At 38.5% G+C, this 18621-nt stretch overlaps 1 protein-coding gene across 3 annotated transcripts in view; it reads right to left on the reverse strand.

Moving 5' to 3' along the window:
- Window positions 1–18621, reverse strand: part of kif6 (kinesin family member 6) — a 79487-nt gene that overhangs the window by 30428 nt on the left and 30438 nt on the right. For all 3 annotated transcript variants that reach the window (XM_013271532.3, XM_005477498.4, XM_013271533.3), the window contains 4 exons: window positions 16282–16385; window positions 14093–14198; window positions 8822–8981; window positions 1353–1541 (listed from right to left, as the gene is read on the reverse strand). In XM_013271532.3, the coding sequence (XP_013126986.1) occupies window positions 1353–1541; window positions 8822–8981; window positions 14093–14198; window positions 16282–16385 (559 nt within the window). The remainder of the gene's footprint in view (window positions 1–1352; window positions 1542–8821; window positions 8982–14092; window positions 14199–16281; window positions 16386–18621) is intronic.

An 18621-nucleotide genomic window follows, 5' to 3' on the forward strand; every position in this document is an offset into this window, starting at 1 on the left:
AGGTTTAAAATACTGTACTGTCTAATGCTGCTTTGCTGACATGACTACATTGGTCCACTTGAGTGACTTTTAATACATGCAGTCCTTTTAATCCATATAATCCTACTCATGGCATTGTGTAGAATTAAAGAAAAGGGTTCCGGTATGTCAGACCCTTACCATGCAGTAAAATCCACGAATCAGGAATTTGCTATGGCCCATAGACACACACAAAAGGCACAGTGAAAATCTAAAAGACCACAAAGAACAGCCTACATTCCAACTGAGAGAGATCACCTGTCTGTAGGCTTAGCACCTAATTTTTCAAAGCTTAAAAAGAGTGAGTGTGACGCTTAATGGAGTCAACATCTGTGAAAATTTGATTTAATTCATACGGTGCTTTATTAGTCCATGTGGGACAGGACCTGTTCTGAATATTTTGGTAAGCGTGAACAGCTATAGTACTAGGTCAACTCTATTTCTGAGGAATATTACCCAGCCAGTTTTCATTTCTTACTTTTAGTCTTGAGCACTGATATCTCACATATATCAAATATAACACCAAGTGCAAAAATTACATTGGTTTCACTCTCAAGTGTCCACATGTCTTCAGAAACACTGAAATGCATTGGAAATGCATAATACTTTAACATACAGGATTAAACTCTTTTCATGTATTAAATGCTTTTTGAAGAGATTGTAACAAAATTTAAAATAATGAAACCTTCTCTAACAGGGCTGTAACAGCTAAAAATATTCCATTCTACAAACAGTTACATTACTAATTAGTTGATGGATGTTTTTCCTTTTAATTTGGGGTTTTTTTAATAGTACAAATACTATGCCAATTTTTAAATGAAGTGAAGATGTAATGTAGCAAAGACATTTTCTATTGAAAGTAGAAAAATCTAGAGAACATTAGACAAGAAAGGAATTACATCAGAGAATGTTTGCCTATGTTATTTTTTTCCTTGAAAGCACAGACAGCTTTTATTGAGATAAGGCCCTCTCTCATATGTGACAGTAATAGTTCTAATAACTTAGTTAAAAAAAAACATAAATCCAGTGGTATTTAAATACCATTAGTTGTACTACCTGTTCTTTTTTTCTTTTCAATAATTTGGCTCAATCAACTCCTTTTGAGTTGGTTGAACCAACTTATATGGCCTCATTTTAAGGCCAGAAATTGCTATGTTTAGGAAAAAACATCTGAAAGAAGCTGCACCTGATTCACACTTTGACTCTATATCACAACGCATCAGCAGTCTTTCAAACACTATTTTGCATGTGTAACATGTGTAACATGATATTTTGCATATGTAACGTGTTACATTGCCTTTTTAGACAAGGGGAAAACCTTCAGGTTGACGTACCTCTTTTCATGTACTGTATAGCTCGTCCTCTGTGGTCTGCTGAGATGGTCTCCATACTTCCTTCTTGTGACAGCTCCACTGTGGACACACTCGATGTACTCTGACTCTGGCTGTTGGTGATGTGTGCAAGCTGAGCAGCAGCATCCTGAGCTCTTTTTTTCTCCTTCTTCAACATCTTAACTAGGATGCCTGTTGCAAGGAGTTAAAGAATGCGCTTGTCTTTCTTTTGGAGGTTATATACTGCAAGAAAATCTCCCTCAATTCAATTAGACAGATCCCAAGTCAAAGAACTTATGTCAAGCATCTATGAGGACAGTTAGGTAGCTGCTCTAGAGTTATTTTTTTGACTAAATTGTTATAAAAGTACTCCCAAATGTTTCAATATTCGATAAAGGATGTGGATCTGTAGAGATTTCCTAAATGGCATCTGACCTTAGAGATATGGGAAGGTGCAATGTCTGGGATGAGTCAGTGGAGAGGAGCCAAAAGCCTGCAGAGACGATGCTGCCAAGAATTTCTTGGGAGTCTTTTCCCACTGATGTGGTTGTCTACTTAAGAGTATAACTGAGAATAACCGAGTGACTGTACTGACTCTTCTTAGATCTTGTCCCAGGGCTGGTTCGAGCTGACTACTCTTAGGTCCGAAAGTATTTGGACAAGGCCTCTGGCCTATAATTTAGGAATTATAGCAGTTTTTATAAAACATCCCTTTTCATGGGCTCAAAACTAACTGGATACATTAGTTTCATGGCCAGCTTTATTTTTGGCAATGCAAAGGTTAACAAAAAGAAAAACTTATGTTAAACTAGGAATTAACTCTGAGGGGGAAAACAGGCAACACAGAGCTAAGAAACACACTACCATGTGAGGTGAGGACATGACAAGGGACAAGGGAAGACTGAGATAATAAATACACACCAGGTAAATTAGGATGACTGAAAACACCAGGGAAGACAGCTGCAGCATATCAGGGAAAGTAAAATTCAATACGAAGCACACAAGATATGAGACTATCAAAAACAGTAACTAGACAGGTGCGCGCACACACACACACACACACACACACATACAGACTGAGACCCAGACTAAGACATGTGAACCTGACAAAAGATAATAACAGAGATAAGATGGGAACACAATGAGAATACAAAAGGGGAAACGGGAATGGGAAGACCTGAGAACAGGAAGGTCAGTTTAGAGTTTGGCAGAAAACATCTAAAAGAGTCTGCACAGTTTTACAAAAAAGGACAGGTGAAACCAAGATTTACTTGTATAATGGGAAGAAAACAAGTATGGAGAAAGATCTTAGGCATACCACATTATCAATCAAACATGGTGGAAGCAACATTACAGTATGGGCATGTATGGCTGCCAGTGGAAATGGGCCATTTGTGTTTATTGATGATGTGACTGCTGACTCAAGCAGCAGGATGGACTATAGCCTTTGCTCAGATTCAGCCAAATGCTGCAAAACTGATTAGACATCGCTTAACAGTGCAAATAAATAATGACTCAAAGCACACTGCAAAAGCAATCAAAGGGTTTTTCAATGCAAAGAAATGGGATATTAGACACTGGCCAAGTAAGTCATCTGATTTCAACCGAAAAGAGCATTTTTTAAAGTTATTAAATGCAAACTTGAATACTCAAAGACTCACAAGAAAGAAACAATCAAAGGTTGCTACAGTGAAGGCCTGGCAGAATATTTCAAGGGGGAAAACAGCATTAGTTGATGTGCATGGGTTCTGGACTTTCTGCAGCCACTGACTACAAAAGAAATGTGTTCAAAGTTATTCTTACAGTTAAAATTATTTTAAAAGGATTTTATTTTATATTAGTAATATTTTCATTTCAACAGATAACCATATTTTGATTTATTTATCCCGTGAATGGCCTTCCCCTAATTTATTACAGGCAGTATGAAATAAGAGTTGCCTACCCTTCACACAACATGTTTTACTTTTCTAACAATGAGATTTGCAGACATCTCACTATAGTCAGACTATAACTGCGGTGGGATTTTTAAAGACAAAAAGGCATAACTTAACTTTTATTCCCTTCAGCCATGACAAAAGGGGATGTCAGTGGAAACAATAATATGAAGAAGTAGTCTCTAATTACAATTTCCATTGAAATAAAACATACAGTGTTCTCAAAACTGCCAAAATCTAAACCTAACACACTTCCAAATGACCTACTGTAGCCAACATTTACAGAAAAAGAGCCTGTTTCTGTGGGTCCTGTGTCATTGATTCAAACAAGTCATTACTTCAAACCGCTGTTCATCAGGTTTTTCCATTATTGGCATCTGATATCTTCATTTATGCACAAAACTACCACAGAAGTCTAGTGGAGATAAAAAATTCTATAGGAGTAAGAACGTGAGATCTGTGGGCTGTTTCGCATGCCATGTGGCCAAAATGCTGCGGTTAGATTCAGCTCATGATGTTCTTCTCCTCCTCGGCTTTCTAGTCATTCTCTAATATACTTTCCAACAAGCCAGACATTACAGGAAATACAGAAAATGCCTTTAAAATTGCCACACATGGCAAATGTTTGATTTCATTCTCAATGGTGCCACAAACTACTCCAGTTTCAATGTACCACACAATGTATGCAATAAAAATTATAAGGAACAATTTGTTTCCCTACTCTTTACGTTTAAGATTACAATTACCATTATTCAAGGAAAGGAAATTAGTACAAGCAAGTTGAACTCATATCTTTTGGTCAGCTTTGCCCCCAAACAAGTCAAATATTTCTGTTTCTTGCCAAAATGAAGTGTTAGTTTCTTTAAAGCACGGTCATGACCATTCTCTAAAATATTTGGAGCCATGATATTTTCCTGACCAAGCAACCGAGTCCTCTCTGGGCTCAAAACCAACCAAATTTTAATGGTCCTAGCCCAAAGATATTTTTCACATTTTCACCTGAGTAAAAGCAGACCCCAACAGCTCCAATGACAACATCTTGGATGAATTGAACAGTGTAAAACTAATCCAAGTACAATGAATGATCAAAAGCTGATGTTCTTCACTGAATGTGTAATAAGTGACAACCTATGGCACTGCTTTAACAAAGACACAGCTTCAGAACACGCCTGTCAATTTTAAGTTGTTATCACACATACACAGTGAGAGACTATAGTTACTATCAGGAATGAAATTAGAGTACAATACTAATATGAGAGGGTTTTTTTTGGTTGTTTCCAAGTAGTAATAGATGATCCTTTGAGGGCTTAGTATTTACACCAGTGATGCCTTGAGTGACAGCCATGTTGCTTCTGGATAGATACGCTCACGAAATCTCTACACGATACACCACCCAGGTCTAATTAATCTATGTTTAGTGGTGGTTGAGTATAATGTTACACAGGTTTTGAGCATCTTTGATTTATATCACCACCAACCACAGTATTTGAGTCACAAATGAGACTGTCAGTAATGTTGTCACTCATACGGCTCACAGTTCATCACAGTTCACTGGTTACTGCCAGTAAAACAGCAAATGTTACCTTGACCTTGAGCGTAGTTTGGGGGAAAACTCATTGTTATCTTTATGTGCAGGTTTGACTGAATTCTCACCAATGCTGTAGGAGCAGTGATTCTTGTGAACTATAGACAGAGGGATTCATTGCTGTAACATAAGCTCAATGGTCTTTAAGCTCAATGGCCATTTAGCCCAATGACCTAAAAACATTGCAGCTCGACTTTAGCAATGGTTTCCATGTATCTTGTGGAGAATTCCTTTTTTTTTGTTTACACTGCAGCCATAATATGAGTTCACAAAATTACAGGTAGGTCTAAGTATTTTTGAGCTGGATGCTGCAACTTGGGAGGTCCAGGACACAAAATTTCTTATTACCAAAGAAAAGGTGAGAGCTAATTTGCTAAAGCCAACCAGTTGTCACTTTTATTATTGTAGTACATGTATTGGATAGGTCATCTGACTTAAATCTAGACTTTCTGATGTCAGTTTAGATGACCCACCACTGACAAGCTGCTGTGGAGATAGAAAAATTGGCACAATGGTTACTACACTTGCATGACAGAGAAGTCTGTCAGCATGCATTGATATAAGCTACAATGTACACACTTTGAGTTTAACTAGCATAAACCTTGCTTTAAAAAAAACACATAAAAATAAAAAAATGACAATCACAAACAAAAACTTTCTTGTTAGCAGAACTCAGGATATTCAAGTTCCACAGAAAATACTTGGTGGCAGAAATCAGGTCAGTATTTTCTCTATAGGATCATTAGCATTAAGTTTAGATTCTCTTGTTTTATATCTCATAATTTCAGATTTCTCTGAAATTTGCCAATCCTTTTTAGTCATCGTTTTTAAGGTGCAATGTGACCACATGAGCTGTCCTCAGAAAACCTTGTCATTTGACATTGGCTTGTTTTATTTGTCACCCTAACCACTGTGCTTTCTTAGTTTGTTTAAAATCTGCTATGTTTGTTGCTTCTCCTTGCTTCTCTGTCATCATGTTACTGGTGGATATCTATTCACTCTTGCAGAGTCAACTAAGCAAAACCAGGTGCCCTAGCTCCCATGCAGACATGAAAAACACAAAAAAACACACAGGAGTAGTTGGCGGGGTAGTTGGCGGGGTAGTTGGCAGGGATGCCCCCCCCCCCTTTGTTTTACTGGGAACTTTCCCATAATGAACCCTGTGAGGACTCCTCAGTGTCGCTGTAGAGCTGAGGGCGTAGGACATTCATACAGACGTGGGCAGCACAGGATTAGCTAGCGGACACAGGTTTGAAATCTAGATAGTTATTAGCGATGTGTTTGGAAATCTTGTCACTCCTACAGTCTATAGTATTACAAAGTGCAGACAGACCACCCTGACTGAAGGATTGACAGTTTAGGCTACTGCAACCTTATATACAAACTTCACAATGAAAGAAGGCAACATGGTCAGGAGAGCGTGTACATTAGTGCCTGTAATATGCGGCTTTAGACACGTACAGCGGCACTTTTGCACAATTACACGTGCATCATGTGAAAACCAGTATGTGACAATTTGAGGGGAAAAAAATCAAAGAAGAGAGGAATTCACATTCCAAAAACCAGGTCCAAGAAATACTACGGTAAAATATCTGTATGATAATATTCGATTTGTTTAGGAGACCTGCGGTTTTTCTGGCTAAATAATCAAGCAGACGTCTCAATTTTCCAGCTAATGTGCAGTGATCTAACGGCAAGCCACAGCAAAAGGGGCTGAGGGTGGAATAATCCCATAAAGCCATTAGAAATATCGTATTCACACACCAATACCATTATTATGATTAATAGTAATTATGATTAACAGCAGTCATTAGAATCTGTGTTTTTGTGGCGTGCTAGTGATGAATGTTAACCTACTCATATTTCACAGAAGTGCAGTAACCCAACCGTGCAATAACACAGACACATTTCCTATAAAGGCCTTTCTCCTAATGAATGCTTTACTATCAGCAGTAAGTGTGATTAAATGCTGAGGTGGGATGCAGAAAGACTAATTTAAATTGAAATCCACTCTGCTCAATTTATTTTCCACCCATTATCACCCAATTTAAAAAAGCCATTTCCTTAAACACTGTAACTCTTGTTTCAGCTAAGCGTGAACAGTGGAAGCCGTATATTAGAGGAATGAGATGCTGTACATCTGGATCTGAATCTCTGTGGTTTGAAATTGCACCAAATGTGCACGCAGTCCTATCAGGTCAATATAGCTTGCCAGTCAAGGTGATTTTTGCCTCATTATCCTACTGATGCGTTAAATAAATATCATTACACGTAGCATCTTGACATATAACTGTCACTTCCAAAACGGATGAGTCTAGGCATGTGCGGGTGTCCTAACATGAGTTAGTAAAACTGCAGGTCTAAGGTAAAAAAGTAAGAACCCAACAAATGTTATGACTTAATATTGTTCTAGCTGTTCGGCTAATATCCATGCATAAGATAAATAGACTCCTTGTGTGTGTTTTTACCTGTGTGGGCCACACATTGTGCATTTTGGAGGATAGATAATGCTATTTTAACGGGTGCACATAACTTTCCTTCTCTACTTTTTGGGGCGTGGCGATGACATCACTGGCCCAAAAAGTAATGACTGGACAATCAAACACTGAAGGAGATCACCAAAATGTAACACAATGAGTCCATATAATATCAAACAAATCTGAAAGAAATTCCTATCTGACTTCTTTGGAATTAGATTACTTTTTTTTCGTACACCAAGTTTAGCATATTTTGGGCAGCCATCCCTCAGGAGGTAGAGTGGGTCTTTACCAGTTGAAAGGTTGACAGTTTGCCCCCTGGCTCCTCAAGTTTGCATGTCAAAGTATCCTTGGGCAAAATACTGAACCCACAGTTAACGCCAACGCATCCATCGGAGTGAGTGTGTGCCCGACTGTTAGACAAAGTATAGCAAAAAAGAGTTTGTATGAATCTGTGTTTGATTGAATGAATGAGGCTTATAGTAAAAAGTGTTTTCAGTGTTCAATTAGAGTATAAAAGTGCTATATAGGTACCAGTGCATTCACTATATTTAATGAAGCCATGCAAAATTTTACCTTTCTAAGTTAGGTCCTCAAAGTAATTAATAATTGGTCAAAATTTCAGTTTTTCAGTTGTTTTAACGGTACTTTTTCCAGCATTTTTGATTTTCATAATAGATGAAAGAGCTCAATTAAAAACTGAAACCAAATCAATTTTAGACACGCTCCAAGTGTCACAACCTAAACCCAAAATCTTGATTTTATTCAGCTTGATTTCTCCTATAACAACTTGGAGCTTCAGTATCATGGCATACATCATAGTTTTAACATCAAAACTGCACCAATTTAATGTCTAAGAGGTAGAGTAACAGAAACAAGCAATGGTACCCTGGACGATTGTCCCGTCTCCTGATAACTCACAGGCGAGATCTTTGAAAAATACATTTTGGGTAAAAATTCAACAGTCATTTCACCATATGGGATAGGTAGTTAGTCAAAATAAGTTAAAACACATAAGAGGTTTGATGTTTACATACATTTTCATACCAAGGTCCCTAATCCTTTTGCCCTTTGTTTGTAAACAATTTTTTAGTACAATCAGATTTTTATTGCTCCTTATTGACGTTCAATCCAGAAACCTGGCAGCTATTCTACTGACTAAGCTTGTGGATGCAAAAGCCAATTTTAGTGCAGCCAGAATATCAAAATAACATGTTTTTTATTGTTAAAAAAACCAAAAAAGTCAGACGGTAGCTGTTGGTTTTGAAATTGCACTTCAGAACATTCAATCCCTTATTGCCTCTCCACACAGGCTTTGATCTATGTGCAACCAATGCCTGCAAAAAAACATGATGGATCAATAAAACGCAGACTAGAAACAGAAAGAAAAAAATCTTCCAGTACCAAATATCAGATATGTCTTAATAGAAATTAACTGGAGATGAAGTAAGCTAGCTGCAGCAAGCCAAAGGATACTAATCTCGTTATCACGTTGCCCGAGCATCTCTTTTAATTTGGCCACCTCTCCTGCACTTTGGTGGCTGTGTTGAATTTCTTCTTCCCTCACTGTTGCTGCTGGTGTTGCTTTGTCATCACTGCATCTCTTTTTTCCTCCCTTTTTGTCCCAAATAATTACCTGCACACACACACACACACACGGACACACACACACACACACACACGGACACACACAAAGACAGTTACAAGAAAGATTTCGTGAAATTTTTTTTTAGCACAGATGCTCAGACAGGGTCTTTAAATCTGAAACATATTAGGGGAAATGTAATTTTTCCACATGCAGAAGGTACAGATGAGGGGTGAAGCTTGTCCCTGAACATTTTGCGTTAGGATGATGCTCCCCAGGCTTGTAAAATGACTTTCTACAAGCCTCATCACTGTGGCACAGAAACACAAAAGATAAACTGTTGAACAAAAGCCTGAAATGGTGACAATCAGCGCTGGGAACAAAGAGAAATGAAATGAAATTCAAACTGGACGAACTCTTACAGGTTCACTGGAGTGCGACTCGGGTGATGCTCGGAGGAATGTAAACTGAACGGGAGATAGAGTTTGCGGATCATAACAAACTGAAGGAGAGATAAACAGACATTCAAGTGGGGTCTGGAACAGCTTCTGGTGGCTGCTCAAACTTCAACCAAACTAAAGCCCAGGGACGGCGTGAGTACTGCAGCATTTTCCCATTGCTCATCAGCAGCAGCAGCAGCAGCAGCAGCAGCAGCAGCACGTCATTGCCTCAAGCTTTCTCCATAAATGAGAACTTTTCTACAAACATTTTACGCACAACATGCAAGGGCAAACTGAATAGATATACAACGCAAAAAGAACTGTAAAAACACAAATTTTCTAACAACAACTCACCCAGGTGTTTAGTTCAGTCTGAGCAGCTGCCAGATATTAAATACAACAATACTTCTTTGCACAAGTCCAAAACATCTCAGCCTTGCCGCTCTAAGGCTACGTTCACATTGCAGGCGAAAGCACATCAAATCCGACTTTTTTGACCCTATGCGACCCATATCCGATCATGGTATGACAGTTTGAACAGCACAAATCCAATATTTTCAAATCCAATCTGGGTCACTTTCGTATGTGGTACTGAACCCGATACATATCCGATGTTTTAGAAAGCGACTGCTGTTTGAATGGTCATGTCGCATTAAATCCGTCTTTTACATCACTGACACAAGACAGACGCCAATTATCAGCGCCGGAGAAGCACCCAAGAAGACATCGTGAACGCTTCCTGGCCATGCAGTGTAGATGTTAGTGAAACTGTTGGGAAGACAACGTTGGAGAAACGTGAACATTTTATTTGTAATGTATAATCTGCAGATTCTGACAAGAAATCTGCAACTATCCTTTGAAGCACCGCTCCTCTCTGAAACAGCAATAAGGATAATTATTAGGCCATATGTAAATAACAAAATAACTTTATAACTTAAAGCAAAGTTGGGAAACGTAAAGTCTGAAACAAGTCTTAATATTAACGGCCATCAGTCAAACAATACTGTTTGGTCTGGGTCTAAACAGAGCGCGTTGTGTGTGACATCTTCTTTTGCGCATGCGGGACGCTTTGACGGCCGTGAACGGTTCACACTAGAGCGCGTTTGCTGTCACATTTTATTTGTAGTGTGAACAAGCAGATAAAAACATCGGATTTGATCAAAAAATCTGAATTGAGCATTAAGACCTGCAGTGTGAACGTAGCCTAACTTGTCTCCAAACAACTCAACCTGTGCTGTCCCTTTGATATACGTATTTCAACAAAAGTCTCAGGAACCTATCCCTTTAAAGATACTTTCTGGGACTGAAAAATCAATCTATAATCTTCACCACCTGGCAGCACCAACCACCATCATTATTGGGTATGTTTTCAAATATGTGCTGCTTTTGCTATTTCTTTTTAGCTACCGGCATTTCAGCAAAAGGCTTTTTCTTTTGCCTGTTTTCACTGAAAAACAATGTTTCTAACGGTTGAATAAAGGTTGTATTAACACAGTGTAGCATCTTGTGGTACAAATTGGTATTGCACTTAAGTACAACCCAGCCCTATTTAAACTTCAGTTGATATCGCTTCAACACCATACATAGATGTTTTGAACATAAGGTCATGACAGATGTTTCTTCAAAGGTTTTAAATCAGTTTTAAACACGTGAATTTATACTTTTTAGAACACTTAAGTCAACTTTTTTAGAAGGTTCGAACAGCAATTGGAGCTCACAGCTAGAGATATGTGACTCTTTAGTGTACAACATAACCAGTGCCAGGCTGATAGCCACCTTACTGACACAGCGAAAGGCAAACACTGATTGTAGATGAATGCCGACAATCAAGTGTATTTAGCACATGTGTGAATAAAAAGGCTTAAAGGATGCAGCCCAGTAAGCATCTACAGGGAAAACCACCAGCAGTTAAAATGACATAGTCATAGTTGGAGCTGCAGGTTCTCCTCTATGAAATACCACAAGCAGCAAACAGGTGGCGCTGCTACAGTGACGGCGAAAGAGAACATTTTTTTTCTAGAGTTGACAACAACAATGTCATTACTATAATCCCAATCAAAACCTCCACAGGTAAAGAGCCCTTTATCAGATCACTCCAACTAACATGGCGCTCTTCAAGCTTCGTGTTCAACAAGCTTGAACATGAATAAATGTAATCTTTTCAGCTACTCCCACTATTTTAAAATAATGACACACAATCTGAATTAAGAACAAGTTAAAACCAGAAGCTGTCTCTATGGAAACGACTTGTTTATTTGACACAATCACTAAATCTGTCAGATTTCTGACCACCAAGATTGCCTCTCTCTCTTTCTATCTGAGATACTTGTAGCATGCAAGATGTCCAGTATTTACTAAATTTATTTTAAAGCTTAAGTTAACAATTATTTTGCAGATTTAGACTGTGAATATAAAGGGCTACTGAAAACTAATTTTTATAGGTTAGTTCTTCCTTAATCATTAACCCATTATTTCACACTAAATGTTTGTAGGTAAGCGTAAATGCATGTAGGAACACATCCTCGACTGTACGCTTAAATGTACTGTATAGTTCTCAAATACGCTTCTCAAATGTATGGTTTTAATCCAAACTATAAAGCACTTTGTAACTGTGTGTTTTGAACAGTTTTGTTTAAAGTTATAATTATTATCCTTATCCTCATAAATTTTATTGCAAATCTACCGCTAATATAAATCGAATACATTTTGCAGTATTATTATTGATTAACTTACATAGAAAACCATGAAGATGACCTTTTTTACAGGACAGTAAATATGCAAAAGTGGCCAGGATGTACTCTGCTCTTAATGTTATGTTGGTCACTGCTATACGGTGGCCCTGAGAGGTCAAATGGACTGCAACTTAAGAAAACACCAGCAATAAGAAAAACGCTGCAAAAGCACACAAAACATAACGTAAACAGGAAAAACAAAAGCAAAAATAGAAAAAACAAAGGCACAAGGGAAGTGTTTCTGGGGAGAAACACAGCGTTTTTCTTATTGCTGGTGTTTTCTTAAGTTGCAGTCTGTTTGGCCTCTCAGGGCCACCGTACTGCTGTGATATTTCCACTCTATGACACAATACGTAGCCAAGAATTTAAATACAAAAACCCCCAAAACAAAACGATGTAAAACTGAGCATTTAGAGCATTGGAACAGGATTATTAAAGGAAATAAAGAAAAAGCCGAAGAGATCAGCTTTAATATTTCATGTAAATATGTTTGATCTCAGTTAACTGTTTCCTTAACTGCCTATCTAATTCACTGTTGAAAGTAATCAAAGCCTCCTGAAAAGTCTCCTAGGTCGTCACAGGGCCATCACTTTCAAGTAAGTAAGATGTCATCAAACTGTGAAAAATACACAACACATCTTCAAATGACAGTGCCGCTGCCTTCCAGTGACTCGGGTTAGGTGAGTGGGAAAGAAAATGGTATGGAAGAGTTTTCAGATGGGTTGTTTGCTATGATCAGGTGGAAATTCTTGGAAAGTTTTAACTTAAAGACGTGCATTAAGGACGGTGTGCCAACATTACACCTAGGATCTAATTAAATGGCAAATAACTGCAAAATTCTGTGTTCAGACTTTAGTCAGGCTGTGGGAAAATCAGCCTTCAGCCATCAAAATCAACAACTCTGAGTGAAATCTGACATCAGTAAGAAGTAAAACATTTTCAGAGTGAGTTTTAGCTGCCACACACAATACCGAAAAGATGTTTCTCGTGACTGAGTATGCATGCAAAACATTTCTAGTTAATGATTTTAATATTAGCTATTTCATAAACTTCTGATTAGTCAGTAACTTTCCACAGAGCCTTTAACTGCTTGAAAGCAGAAAATTAATTTAAATGAGTTTCAAGCATAACTCGGGGGGTGACAGCTGGGCGAGCAGTTCAGAAGATGTGGGTCACCTGGTCAAAGCTGAGGTGATAAATGGTGGGAAACAAAATTTTTGGTGGTTTCATTAATTCAGTAACTGAACTGTTAAATAGACATTAAAAAGATTTAGAGTTCATTAATAAATGTGTAATCAAATTAGTAAAATAATTGCATATTTTAACAGACATGAAAAAGATAAATGATTAAATTTATAATGAATTCACTGAAAATCTGTTGTTCAAATGAAAAGAACCTAATTTAAAAAAGACATTAACACCCGATTAATGAAAATTGAAAAAAACAGTGTCCGGTTCACCAGCTGAGGCGACGCCTAGCAGACTGTCAGCAGCTACAGCCGCATGTCATTTGTCCTCACACTTTCCACAGTTTGTGTAGAAATCAGCTTAAAAATATTAATACAATCTGAACTGAAACTTCTTCTGATGTGATAGCATGCGAACGGCGTGTGGATTTTATTACAAACATTAGTAACGACTGATGGACAGAGACACCAGCATGCAGATGCTGTACACCGAGTGTCTGTGTTGATTCTCAGTCATCCAAGTAATGGTAGTCTCACAGTGATTTTACCGAATAATATCGGTAATGACCTTGTTTCACACCTTGGGTCATGTGACAAGGCACATGATCAATAGTGGGTCAACAACACTCTTAAGGGACAATCCCCACTAGAGTTTAAATATCTGGAACTCTCCACCATTTGGTTTTAAAACTGAAGAAGCCTCTTGGATGAGAGGTGAGTGTCTTCACAAAACTTAAAGAAGTCCAGTCACTTTCTTTCCAAGCTCCTTAGACTGTACACAGAGGTTACTGTGAATACATTACCTTTAGCAGGGAGAAGCAGTACTGGATCTTTCTCATGTCTGGTCCCAGTGACAGTGTCACATCTGAATCGGGATCATCCAGATAAGCCTTGACGAGCTCCTCCAATCTAAACACGTGCACATAAACACACAGAGACCATCTAAGCAGTGCCACACTCCCTCTTATATTCTTCCTCACTCAGCACTTAAACAGTTAAGATGTACATTTGAGTAGTTTAAAATGTGAGTCTGGTCAAAGAAAACTATTTACTTAAACTTGTGTTTCAGCTCCACTGGGCCGGACTGTTGATAAACTATCGTTAAACGATAGTCCAAACATTAGTTCTTCAAGATCTGGAAGCGGCCACAGGAAAAGAGCAGGAGGCAAGTGTCCAAACCGATCCAGTGTAGACACGACAGTGTGCGGTTTTTATTTTTTGTTCAACATAAGAACACGCAAGGTTTACATGATGAAGGACTTAAAACAAACGCAGCGGTCCTGTTTCAGGGTCCTGCAAGACATCAGTGGTTTCATGAACCTTAAGAATGCTCTTGGATGCAATGTACAATACTTTGGAAGAGGAAAGAAAAAATCTATTAAACACCAGAATCGGAAACTTTCCAAGAAGTGGCTCAACTGTGTGTGATGTGTGCCGTTATCAAGCAAGTATAGCAAACTAACACTGCTTGTTAAAATATTTACTTTGACTTTAGCTTGTATAGATGTGGACTGACACAAAAGACAGCAATCGTCTTTTGGAAACATAAAAGCCCAGCATTCCCGAGGATGTATGTGCGTTTGGAACTGTGACAGTAAATAAACCAGGATATGTGTAATCAATCAGCGCAAGAGATGAGTGGGGACATCAAATAGAGAGGAAACGACAACAAAAAAACTCAGCATGTCCAGCAAATGTGGTCATAATAGATACTTTTAAAGATTCCCAATGTGAGTTTGACCACAAACAGAGGCAAATCAAGGATAATCACCTGGGTAGAGAGGAAATAATAAAATGGGTGAACTGTGGGAAATGTTCACGGTATGGGAAATGCATCAGCATTTGAGGGGCAGTCTGCCAAATCCTCCATGAAACCTCTGGCCTGAACCCTGGCCCTGCCCGACTGCCTGGGTCAGTCTGCCACTTGAGTACAGCAGCAGAAATAAAGCAGTCCTGGGAAACGCCACGAGATCTGGTTAAGCCGCACTGAGCAAGACTTCAACTCAGCACCAATGTGAAGCCAGCACCATAAGTTATATAGGCACTTTAGGCAGTCCCCAAATACTTATAAATCAACAGACATTTTTCCTTAAGAATCTGTGGGTTTGAGCTTTGCAAATACAAATTACAGTCCATAAAGTATACTCGGCACTTTTCTGTGGGTCTGAGGAGCACCAAAGGATCAACACAGCACTCTCTAGGCCTGAAAATGAAGCAAACGCTTCAGTGAAAAACAAAACGACTATCCCAACAGACTTCAATGTTAAAAATTCAGCTTTACACCAGAAATAGACATGTTCACAGTTAGCTATAGAAAATATTTTGGTCTCCAATTATCAAATTAATAATCATAATAATAATTTGATTATAATATTAGGGGCTTGCCTTGTTTGATTAACAGGTTGATGCTGATGCTAGCTGTCCATTAGGCTTCATCTGAAATGGGCCGTGTTTGTGGTGTTGGTGCCTTTTCTAAGGCAATTACATGAAAAATCATGTCTTTCTGTGCGGTTCACTGTACTAAGATTTCAGAAGTTTGTGCTCCAGTTTTGGTAAGTGCAATTCTAGGATATTGTTTGTTACTTAGCATTAATTAGCAGGTACCTGTGCATCTGTGTAGCACCTATACAGTTTGTTGATGCAGCTTGCAAACAAAACTACTTACTGTTTGCGCTTAACCTTCTGCCCTCTAATCTAAATATGGTCATATCTGACTCAGTGAAACTAAATGGCATGAAATTTTAACTAAGCACTAATTAGCAATATCTGTGTCTGTGTGATCTTCATCTGATCATCTTATGGCATAGAAAAACAACATGATGATGGTAATAACACTAATGCAGAACCCACATATCATCATGTGACGTCATACTGGCTCTTTTACATACAGTCTGTGGAGCAGACTTACTTAGTTACTTAGTTAACTCGAGAACAACATCTGACAATGCAACGATTGAAAAGACGAGGACTTAAAAAAGTAGAGGTGACGTACTTCTGGATCTCCTCTGGAGTTAGTCGGTCGTCTCTCTGCTCTCCAGTCACCATGGCCAGCTCCTCCTTAAGTGACAGGATCTCTCTTTTCAAACTTGCTATCAGCTGAAATACACACCATATAGACAAAAAGTGGGGATTAATGCACACATTTGCAAGTACAGTACTCCACACAGACAGACGCTCACACACAAGCACGTGCAGACAGAAACTATCCAGCTGCTGCCAACTGATGAGACAATCCTGCTGAAAATGATCTTGCGGCTTATGTTGCTGATGCTTTCTGAGGTCAAACTTAAGTGATTCCAGACAAGTGGATACTCGAAGAAGAAAAATGCAGAAAGCAAAACACAAAATAGCATTAAACCTCAACGGTGGCTGTCTCTCCACACGTGTTTGGTAAGGACTCACCAAGCCAACAGGCTGCTGGCTGTCCGGGTCTGGTTACTCTATATATACATATAAAAAGCAAAGTATGACACCAAGCCCAGACACGGATTCTTAAATAAGTACTTAGAAAGCCAGGTTTCGGAAAAAATAGTTACAAGAAGAATTCATATTAATGTTAAAAAAAATCATAAGCCTGAGAAACACTACTGATCAAGAAAGGTGTTTTTATTTAGAGCAAGAAGCCTCGTTCAAGTGATTTAAACTGGCAGCAGTATGCTTGTTTATCACTGAGAACCAAGGCTCCTAGAGAGATATTTTGATTAAAGAGGCTTAATAACAAAAGATAAAAGTGAATTCACCACCACAACCTTTACTCTCTGGAGATAAGAATGTGTCTCCCTCTTTTGAAAGGGTCCATGCCTAAAGAGGTCAGTCTAAGCAGCCTCATGTCAGTCTAGCAGAGGATTAGCTGCCATCTGGCTACCTAACACCTAAAGGATTAGTCAGTCAGTGATCACAGATTTGGACATTGCTCGTCTCACGGGACGGTGTCCGTTCAGCTGGGTTTCATGAATGTGTTAATGCTCTATTAACTCTGCTTAATTCACTAAAACATGAGATACCAGTGACTGTGGTGATACTGGGGATAATGGTATGAGGAGACATGATTTGGTTAATTGTTTAAGGTCCTCTGAACTAACACTGCCAATCACCCACAAGACATTTTAAACAGGAAATGCACTTCTTGTCCATAAAGTGTCAGGCTGATAAGGAAATTAGCTCCACATGAGCAAAATCTTTATGTGCAGAAAGAGAACAAACTGTTACAACATACAAAACAAATTTATTGCATGCTCGCATCATCTTAAATTAACACTTGACTCTGTAATACTTTGATCAACAGCAAATTCATATTTTTTTACCCGTTGTGACCATGTTTCTCTATAAAAAAAAATCTACTGTCAGAGAAGAATGTGTAATATTTCAATAATGTGGGACCAATTCACCATTGTGCATAGGCAGTACAATATTAAATATGCTAAATATTAAACAGAGAGAAGCGCACTAATCAGGTGATTCCCTATGAGGAGCACTTGGAGACAGTGGGAAGGAAAAAACTCCTTTTAACAGGAAGAGCTCTCCAAAATGATCAGGCTGAAGGAGGGGCAGCTATATGCTACAACAAACTGCACGAATGTGTGCGTGAAAGCGGCTTGTATAGCTTTAATGGCAGAAGCTGGCTCCGTGACCTCTAAATAAAAATACAGTTTGCTAATAGTAGAGCCATTTTTTGCATTAAATACCAATGAAAACTTCACGTTAAGATTCTCCCATGTTTAATCCTTTTGTGTTTCTGTAACAGACATATTCAGTGGGATTAAATCCCACATGATGAGCAAGAGGTCAGAGGTGAGCCCACTTCTCATGTGCCACGACTTAACGTAAAGTGCTATGGTAAAATGAAAATGTGGATCCGGACAGGAAAAACATTGTGAATGACTGGCTCAATCATTTGGTATTTACACACTGGAAATCTGTTCAAAAAGAGGAAACAGTCCCAAAAGAGAAAAACAGAGACATGCAATTACATGTTAATGGTGGGGAAAATAGTCTAAGTCAATGGATCATGAAGTTACTGAAATGAAGCCAAACCCAGTGTAATAAAAATTTTACATAAATCCCCAAATGAAACAACACACTAAACCCTCTAAAAACACAAGTGGCCATTGTTCTTTTTGCTAAAACCCCCTTACTTAAGGGTAAATCCTACTTAAATATCTCAACAGCAAAGAGCAAAGGGAATAGAAATTAGCGACTGTGTGCAAGTGTTCGTCAGTGCCACTCCTGACACAGAGCTGCTAAAGAGTTAAAGGTCAGTGAGAATTAAATCAAGGACAAAGGTCAGACTGAGTGTCAACCTCAAACTGAAAAGCCAAAGCAGCCAGACACT

This window comes from Oreochromis niloticus, linkage group LG19 (assembly GCF_001858045.2).
Source record: "Oreochromis niloticus isolate F11D_XX linkage group LG19, O_niloticus_UMD_NMBU, whole genome shotgun sequence".
Lineage (NCBI taxonomy): Eukaryota > Metazoa > Chordata > Actinopteri > Cichliformes > Cichlidae > Oreochromis > Oreochromis niloticus.